Raw genomic sequence first — 10,512 nt, forward strand, 5'->3', positions numbered from 1 at the left:
TATATTCTTTTTTTTTTATTGTAAAGCACTTTGAGTCAACTTTGTGTTAAATATGCTCTATAAATAACGTTTCACTTGAATTGAATATAAACTACATTCGGTGGTAAAGGCCCTGTTCCTAAGGCCTCAGAGGAGCCTGTATAAATAATTCAGTAGACACACCCACAGATCATAATGAAGTAAAACATAAGCGTGCAGCTATGGATACGGTATGACGGTCATAAATTAATCACTTTGATTACATACAGCAGCAATCACATATGCATGAGAGCAAAGGGATTTAAAATGGGTCAGATTTCTGAGGCTACAGGGTGCACCGTGTAAAAGCAGTGTGAGTGTGAGTGTGTGTGTCTGTATTTAAGTAGGTACACCAGTGGATGTGAGCCTGTTTAAAACAACCCAGATACTGAGAACAGTAGGCCACTACAGACCACAAATACCCACTTGAACAACAGCATACGTTTGCTTATATGGCTTTTTCCAAGTTAAAGTGAGTGTGTAACAAAATATACAGTATCAAGCAGAATGTTGATGAGCCAAACTACAGCCTCCCATCTCAGTGAGATGAGATACATGACTCACAAACACTCATAAAGACTGTTACTGTGTACTTGAGCTGTCTGGTCTCAGGGGTAAAAGATGCATTGTATTCAAAACTATGATTTCTTCAAGGTGAAGACTGCTCTCTTTCAATCTGTCTTTCTCAACTCAGCATGATATTATTGGCAAGACTGTAAATATTAAATATTGACAAAGCTGAGGATGTATGTAAAAATAGAACAACATATTAATAGGAAACATAAGATAGACAACACAAGAACTTACGTGAACGACTGAAGTGTTTATGTTACAATAAAGGCCATCTGCATTACATAAGATGCCTCCATATACATGCAGACATACAGGGTCACCATGGTGAGCAAAAGCGAACAGAAAACATACTGGGATAATGCATATTTAGTCACAGTCTTTCAGACTGTGATGTGAAAACATATCTAGCAGCCAGTGCTGCTCTACATTGTATAGTTTTTGTGTTCAATGAACCTCTCAACTTCTTTTTTCTCATTCTAGTTCTCTTTCTCTCATCCTAGATCCTTCTCTTATTCCATCTCTCTCTATTCTATCTATAATGTGCGGTCACATTAACAAAACTTTGATGAAATTCCACAGACAAAAAAGGTTGACTGTACATCATTAAAACTGCATGAAGCACAGCTTACATAAAAGTCATTTTCAAACAAGCAGCTTTCTGTTTTTCAACCAACAACACAAACCCAATACGAAATCTGTGTGAGGAAATCTTTGGCCCTCACAAGAAATTCCAGATGTGGATTCCTACTGAAATTACTAGATTTTGCCCACAAAATTTCACAGAATAAAGGTAAATGTGACCTCAATTCAGCCCCCTCATCTCGGTCATTCTATTTCTCTCATTCTATCACTCCCTCTCTCATTTTCTTTCTTTCTCTCAAACGCTCTTTCAATTGATCTCTCAAGTTTTTTGCAGTTTCTTAATTTCTCTTTCTCTCATTCTGTCACAATCAGACACATTCCACTTAAGTAATTTCGCTTTCTTCCATAAAGAGAGAGAAGAAGCTTTATGAAGCAATTGATACAAATAAAAGGCTTGAAAGAGCAAATGGGAGTAAAAAAGAAAAAGAAGGAGAAGGAGAAAGATGAATGTGGAACGATTAGAGAGATCATTCAGGTCATCATTTAGAAAATCATTCAGGTCTCTGGCTGATAATGCAGAAACATAATGGAAATGAGCAAAGGTCAGCATGGAGATTTAAGTCTTTTTAGAGGTGTTTGTGTGAAGGGGGTTAAAGGCAGAGACTGACTTCATAGCATTAGCGATCTGTCTCTCTCATCTTCCCACATTCCCTTTTATTTCATTTAGTTCTTTATCTCTCTAGCCTTCTCTGTCTTTGTTCCTCATCTCATTCCTCTCTTCCATCCCTCCTTTTGCCCCCTCCATTTCATCAGCCGAGCAGTCTTAAGGACAGCAGGAAATCAATTCTGCCTGCAACACAGACCACCTCTGCAGAGGGCACTTATACACACGTCTGGTTTACTATCCTTGTGGGGACTCTCCATAGGCGTAATGGGTTTTATACTGTACAAACCGTATACTCTATCCCCTTACACTAACCATACACCTAAACCTACCCCTCACAAAAACTTTCTGCATTTTTACATTCTCCAAAAAACTAATTCTGTATGATTTATAAGCTTGTAAATTGAACCTCAATTTAATTCCTCATGGTGACACGAGTCCCCGTGAGTCGGTGTGTATTCAGGTTTAAGTCCCCACCGGGATAGAAAAACGTGTACACACACACACACACAAAACACTAAAAGTGCCACTGCAGATATTCAAACTTCAAACAAAAAGACTGGAGGAGAACCATAAATCTGGTATTTTTCACAGTTTAAGGGTTCATTTCATAAGAAATCACACATTTCCATTATTCTTCTGATATAAAATTGCTCAGAGTATTATGAAAATATACTGTAACTTTCATTTAAAATGGTCCAAAAATAAAAAATTTGAACCAACGATCACTCATTTTTACACATCAGGGCCATTCAGTGTTCAGAAACCTGGTCGTTCATCATGGTAAAGTAATCCGTTTGTTAAGCCTCCATGTAATGAATATTGTTTCCGGCCTCCACTCTGTTTAAATTGGGAATACTATCTCAACAGCCAGTTTTTGCACTTCATTTGTAGGACACATTTAAGGTAAGCTTGTAAAAACTCATGATGTACACTACAGTCTATGGGCTATGGCTGCACGATTTGGGGAAAAAATCTAATTACAATTTTTCTGGTTAAAATTGTGATTTGCAATTTAAAATGTGATTTTTTAAAAATGAATGAACAAAAAATAACAATATAATAATTAGATAAAAATGAATAATAAGATTAAATAAATAACAATACTAATTTTATTTCACAGAAAACTGCAGGGTTATTTTTTAACATGCAGGCAGCCTATAACTGTACATCATATGATACTGTTATGATAAACACCTTTGACAGTCATTTCTTTTTCAGGAGGTATGTAAAATCAAAAACCGAGTCCATGTCTTTAATATGAAATATGAGCCTTTTATGCATCCTGGTACACTCCTGAAGTACACTTCTATACATTGGAGAAAAACATGAATTATCATACATTTACTAAGAATTTCTTAAGAGGGAAGTATTATTTTTCCAATTTATGACCAAATAGGACTGAGAGCGCATTACTGAGCGCTAAATACATGCAATGTCTGTTTCATTCATACTGTAAGCCAGAGGGTGCCCTCGCACAGAAACTCCACATATGCCTCACAGAAGTAATGGAACTCATGAAGCTCCAGGAAATCCCCATATGGACAAAGGCATCCAGTTATCGCTGTTACTGAATAAAAAGAAGATAGAAACGCCTGAACTGATTAAACATGAAGACAGTAAACACATGACACGACACGGTTTATCGGTGTTCTTCGAGCCATCTTGGGTATTTACATCATAATTAAGTAAATTTATAAACCAGTGCTAATCTAGCCTTTATTACATTATAATATATATTTTTCTGCCTCTTTCTGACTGGCATAAAGTTGGTTTAACGTTGGACATTCAATATTCGCCAATTTAGGGACCGTCTCTAAAATTACATACGACATTGGTATACATGTTTCTAACTTCAATAGCATTTGAAGAGAATGACTTACAGTCACACAACCAACTGTAAAGTGTTCAAGTAGATGTAAACTATAATGAACACCTTTTAGAGTTTTGATATTTATTCAAATAAACTGTCAAAGCATATGTAAATATTGTTATTTTTATAAATATCAAAAATCTAAAAGGTGTGCATTAAGTTGACACCTACATTAACACTTTTGTGTCATTCTTCTTAAATGCTATTGAGCTTTAAATTATGGCATATTTTGTGTTTTTTAGCCCATTCGGTAGTGAAATACATAATATTTACATATGCTCTGACAGTTTATGCATTTCACCACTGAATGGGCTCAAACGCAAAATATGCCATAATTTAAAGCTCAAAAGCATTTGAAGAGAATCACTTAGTCATAAAACCAACTTTAAAATGTTCATGTACACGCCTTTTACATTTCACTACTGAATGGGCTCAAACACAAAATACTGTATGCCATAATAAGCCACATCAGAAAAGAAGCCACAGATAAGAAAATAAGAAGCCACAACAGATCAGAAAACAAAGTTATTTCAAACACTTGACTGAAGTTGTGGAGTAACATCATGTTGGAGTAACATCAAATGTTCTCTTTTGTTGGACAACAGGTTTATAAATGCTTCTCATTAAGTTTGGGAGGATGTTTGGCGTGTGTTGTTTTTCAGATGCACGTTATTAGCGACACAGTACTTGCAGAGATGAGCAGCATTTACTACTGACGCTGTGCATATATTTATTTAATGAAAAATCGCAGCCTTTGCGATTCACCAAATCACAATTTTGGTTTGATTTCGATAAACCTTCAGCCCTACTGTGGGCTCAAGGCATCCCAGACACCAATATTTTAATAGTTCAGAAAAGATGAATCACTGTCTGGCCATCAGAGATTTCAATATGGAGATGAACGTTTGAAACACGATATTTTGATAAAATTACGGCATATTGTGAATGTACATAACCAGCTGTTTGTCTTTGGGATCTGAGTGTGAGGACCCAGAAACTGTGATGTGTGACGTCAACCAAGTGGATCGGGGGGTAATAGAATAGATATTATCATTGGTAAACAGTAGAACTAATGATACAAGTAATGTGAACCTGTCATATTATAATGCAGCCTTTGCAAAGTGACTGTTAGTGAAAATTGTTTTTCATACAGTGTACTTAGATAGCAAAATAGACCATTTAATTCCAAGGGTCAGAGAAAAAGCGAGAAAAAAAAACCTAACAGTCATAACTAACATGATAACTAACTAGCACTTTTAAGTACAACTCAGGAAAAATAACAGTGTATAATTAATTTTCCCAGAATGCAATAACTGACTTAAATCTCCATAAGGCCATTACTGTGTGAGTCAGAGAGATGAGGTGAATGGAACTTAGGAGTACAATATATGTGAGGTATTGTGAAAAATCAAAGGCCGTCTATGATGGGGTAATTGGGAACAGGTCTTCGTGTTATACCTGAGCTAACTGTGAGAGAAGCATCTTGGCTGAAGCGCTTGCGGGCAGAGTTGAAGGCCACGCAGCGGTACAAGCCTTCGTCTTCTTTAGTGACCCGTAAAATCTGTAGCACCCCATTAGGAAGAGATATGTACCTGTGTGAGAGAGAAAGAGATTAGCATTAACATTTCTAAACCAACCGACAGCATCAATGTGTGTGTGCGTGTGTTTGTTTGTTGTTCTTCTAAACTGAAGCTACTTTTAAGCCTTTGGAGGTGAGCAATCTGCTATATATTCTGGCGCCAAGCATTAGTCAACTCAGAGCAACATATAAAGTGGCACTACACATAAACATGAACCATACTGCAGAAATAACATAGCGGGGGAGGAAAAATGGAAAGAATGGCAGAAAAAAAGAAGCATAGATGAGAGTTTAGTCTACAGATGTAGGAGAACAAACCAAGATGGCAGCATGCATCTTCAAAAGTCAATTCCTCTTTTTCACTCGCTCTTTCTCTCTCTCTGTTTGTGGTGGCGAGGTCAGGTTGCAGCACTAATATTCATTCCATAGTCATCTCTCTCCCCCAGAGACCACTTTCAAATCTCCTTTTCATTCAGGACAGATATTATACACCATTAATCTTTTAAACTCATCCCCAAGAGCAAGACACTCTGGCAGAAAGGCCACAAAGACCAAGGCTGGGTGAAATCTGTGAGTGTGAGCGGGTTAAAATCGGGTGCGTGTGACTCGCTATTGTAGAATTCATTGGTGCTGAGAGTTCAGCTGAGGACACATCCACACCAGAGCTACACCTCCAGCGGCACGGCACCGCCTCAGCTGCGCTCGGGATGTAAATGAGAGTGTGACTGCAGCAGCCGCCAGAACACGACAGCACGGCTAATGTGCAAGTGTGTTCTCATTAATATGGAGAGGGGCTGTGAATACAAAAGACACTTTTTACGGATACAAAAGGAAGCATCCGAAGCGGACAGGGAACAATCTCTGAGGCACATTTTCAAACAGTCTGTCTCGCTTTTTAAGTTGGATCTCATTTGTAATTCCACACTGTAAGAGGTCAGAGAATTCATGTGAAGATGCACTCATTTCTAATGATTGAAAGTGGTAAACAGATGGGTAAGAGTAAACACATCTGGCTAGCTGTCCGTGTCGAAGAGAGTCATTCAAAGTCCCCAGCAGAATGTAAAAGTTTATTTAATTAAAACATTTATATACACTACTGTTCAAAAGTTTGGGGTCAGTAAGATTTGAGATGTTTTTGAAAAAAAGTCTCTAATGTTTACCACAGACGCAGTTATTTGATCAAAATAATCAACAATATTGTGAAATCGTATTACAGTTCAAAATAACTTTTCTATTTGTTCATATTTTAAATCATAATTTATTCCTGTGATGGCAAAGCTGAATTGGCAAAGCCATCAGTGTCACATGATCCTTCAGAAATCATTCACATATGCTAATTTGGTGCTTGAGAAATATTTCTTATTATTATCTCTTTATTATTTATTATATATGTATCTTAATTATATATTTCTTATCAATATTATCTTATGGAAAACAGTTGTTCTGATTCACATTTTGTTTTAGAAACCATGATCGTTTTTTTAGGATTCACTGATGAATGGAAGGTTAAAAAACAGCATTTATTTGAAATAAAAAATGTTTTTGTAACAATAGTCTTTTTGTCACTTTTGATCGATTTAACATATCTTTACTAAATAAAAATATAAAATTTTAAAATCAACGTTGCACTGACCCCAAATTTTGAACAGCAGTGTAATTTTATTTTTTTTTGATTTTATAAACTAGTATTATGAATGACAGGACTACATGAACAAGCTTCACCCAAACTTTTCATACACCATTTTAGTTTAGAAGGGAGTCTCTCTTGGGTGTTTCCCAATCAGTGGGTGTTTATAACCGGACTGTATTAATACCAGACTGGATAAAATCATGAAGGTCCACCCCTAAACCTAGCCCCCAGTTAGTTGGAGCAAACTGGGTAAAAGCAGTTGAAAAAAGTCCACACTAGGGCTGCACGATAAATCGAAATGGAATCGAGATTGCGATTCGACAGAAGCTGCGATTGTCGTCATGCGTATCTTTCAGTGAAGCACTGTTCTGTGATCAGCAGTAAATCTCCATCCAAAGGCCAGAGGGCGCTCTCGCGCTGAAACTCCAAATACGCCTCGCAGAAGAAACCCAGAAAATGCCTATCGCTGCAGCTGAATAAACAGAAGTGTCTAATCAGAAGTGTTATCGGAGTTCTTATTATTATAATTATCATTAAAATAAAGTATATTTATAATGCAATGCCTTTATCACTGCTTAAATACTATGAAATATGTTGCGTGCCTTAAGCCCCGTTCACACCGATAACGATAACGTCAAAATGCGCATGACAATCGCATTCGATCACACATTAGGAAATGCCCGTAATTGATTAGGCAACACCCACTAGCCTACTGCAGAGATTTATACTTGGTTGAAGCAATGGCAAAGAGGCTAGTGTTTGTTGGGACCTGGGTTCAGGTTCAGCTTGGGTCATGTTTTAATCCAGTTCCCCCTCCATCTCCCCCCTCTGCTTTCCTGTTCATTATTCCATTATCCATTTTGTTATCCAATAAAAACAAAAAGGCAATAAACAAAATGTTTATGTTTATGTATATATATATATATATATATATACAAAACTCAATTTGATGACATTTGATGTACATCATTACACAGTTGCTACCATATGCGGAGAAATATTTCTATTTCTCAGTGGATTCCTCAACAGAAATTGACAGTGGACGATGAAATCTCTAAACGATGCAATCAGGAGACATTTTCATAAAATTCTCTGTACTTATTTGACATTTCAAAAGTCTTTCCTCTTCGCTTTGCACATTTTCCTAAGCATTATCTAACAGCACTAACAGTAGGAATAAAAAACGGATTTTTTGTACTATTTTTTTGTACAAAAAAAAAGACAACCTTCGATGAATAGCATTCATATACAAGGCAAAACAGACACAATTAACCGTTTTAATGAGTCCTAATAATATTATATGATATATGTGGCATGTGGCAAAAGACACCAAATATTGATTTAAAAAACCGCAATGCTTCCCAAGGATACCAGATTGGGATATATTATTATATATGTGCTTTATGCTACACACCTACATCTCTGTATGTGCAAGTGTTTTATGTGTGTGCTTAGATGTGTATGTGAGAGTGAGAGAAAGTTGTTCTTGTTATGGTCTTATTATAAAACAAAAAAGACACTCTCACTCTCCAGTTCAAGCATATGGCTGTGCAAGAGAGAAAAAAGGAGAATCAACAAAGAGAGACCGAGAATAAAATCAAATCAGGAGTTTGGCAAATGGAAAATATCCTAGACCTTGCAGGCAGCCATCTGCAAAAACAAAATCAGAACTCAACATAATGTACTATAAAGCAAGGCTATATTAGGACCATATATATTAATTGGAATTTAACATACAAAAAAGGGAATTAAATGCTAGAAGCTCTTTTTCTTAACCTTCCACCAACATCTCCACAGACTAGAGACCAGACAATATACTGAGACAATTTACATGAGCAAATGATTATATAATGTACTGGGAAACTCAAAGTTGCAAGGTAACGTAATGCTATCTACACAGTATATTCAGCAAACCTAGCTACATCCAGCAAAATGTAATCAAACATTATTGCCATGAGTGAATGAACAAGATCCATTGAAATGTTTGGGATGCACATATGATATTTATGCTTAAACAATATTTATAAATTGAATTTAATTCATTTTTTTCTTTGCATCAATCTTTACATGCCATGGACATATTACAGCTATTATTTAACAGTGTATTTCTTTACAATTTGTTCTATAACTTTGATACAATTTACACAAGAAAGTGCTAAATTTTCAAAACTCCAAACTCAGCTAGTTCATTGGAAACTCATCATTTTGCTTTCATTAAAGTTCCAAATCTGTCTTTTTACATAACCATTTCAAAACATAAGATTCCTGTGATATGGAATAAGAATATTTGGTTTAACAATTTAAGGAAAAAACAAATGAGGAAAAATCTTTCTAAAAGAGCTAACAAATTTCTAGCAAATCCATAATGCATGTAAATATCTTTCCAGTGTTATCAAATGTTATATAACACCATAACAAGGTTTTGTGCCAATTGGGACGGTACAGTATACTGTCAATACTTTATATGATTACTGTGCTGCATAGCTAGCAAGTGTCACACCCCTGTGGACTGTTGATTGTAGTTTCTCCCTCTGTGTCCTTATTTGGTTGTTCCTGTTCTCATTATTGGTTAATCACCTCATTGTGCTCACCTGTCTGCCCCTCGTTATCTGCCCTATATCAGTTCCTGTCTCTTGTATTCTAGTTTGTCGGTTATTGTGAATGTTACCCCGTGTGTGTGTGTGTTCTTGACCTGCCTGGATGTTACCTGTTGTGGATATTAAAGTGCTTATTGGAATTCTTGTCGTCTTCGTCAGCCCTGCCTGTTTCCACACACCGTGACCGTGACAGAATAACCGACCCAATAAGAAACGTATAGCGACGTGTTTCCCCTTGTTTGTTTTCCGGTTTTTGTCAGTTTTTATTTTTGTTATGGATGACCCTGCCGTCCTCGTCCTCCTGCTGGAGCAGGGGGATCGCTCTATCGAAGACCACACTACACACTTTGTGGCCCTCGCCAACCTCACGCACTACCCGGACAACTGCCTCTGCACATTCTATCAAGTTGGACTTAACGCCACCACACGAGCGCAGTTGTCCGGGGATGGTCCTCGAGAGAGCCTCGCCACTTTCATCGAGTGGGTGCTGGTGTCCTGCCAATCGAGACTCACCGTGGACATCGCGGAGGAGGACACCAACCCCACTCCGAACCCAGAGCCCAGTCAACTTCCACCCCACGGTGTGGAGTTGCCCGAGCCCACCGCAGACAGAGAGCCAGAGCCAGAGCCTGCCGCGGTCATTGAGCCATCGCCATCAGGAGCGACAGAGCGGATGATAGCCCCGGAGCCTGAGCCCCAAGTATCTGACCAGGTGCGAGAGCCGGCAGCACAAGCGACGGTGGAGACAGCTGTGGACATCGCGGGGGCTACGGAAAGCCCCGCCCACGGCACCACCGCTGAGGGTGAGCTCACACTGGACTCGGGACTATTAATCGACTTGGATACTGAAATACTCTTCACTCCATCTTCATCTGTACTGTCGGATTGGCAAGATGTCCCACCCAACCTCCTTCTCCCACCACCTCTCATAGACTTGTTTCCTTGCTCAAGGCCATTTCCACTGGATCCCGTAAGCCTCTCTGCTCACCCTCAGCT

The 10,512-nt window shown here is 37.9% G+C and overlaps 1 protein-coding gene across 1 annotated transcript in view; it reads right to left on the reverse strand.

Moving 5' to 3' along the window:
* The window catches only part of LOC107700451 (immunoglobulin superfamily DCC subclass member 4-like), a 111,448-nt gene that overhangs the window by 31,533 nt on the left and 69,403 nt on the right, over positions 1-10,512 (reverse strand). Inside the window, exon 4 of the mRNA XM_016502097.1 lies at positions 5,169-5,302. Within this exon, the coding sequence (XP_016357583.1) occupies positions 5,169-5,302 (134 nt within the window). The remainder of the gene's footprint in view (positions 1-5,168; positions 5,303-10,512) is intronic.

This window comes from Sinocyclocheilus anshuiensis, unplaced genomic scaffold, assembly GCF_001515605.1.
Source record: "Sinocyclocheilus anshuiensis isolate Anshui unplaced genomic scaffold, SAMN03320099.WGS_v1.1 scaffold154, whole genome shotgun sequence".
In the NCBI taxonomy this organism is placed as follows: Eukaryota; Metazoa; Chordata; class Actinopteri; order Cypriniformes; family Cyprinidae; genus Sinocyclocheilus; species Sinocyclocheilus anshuiensis.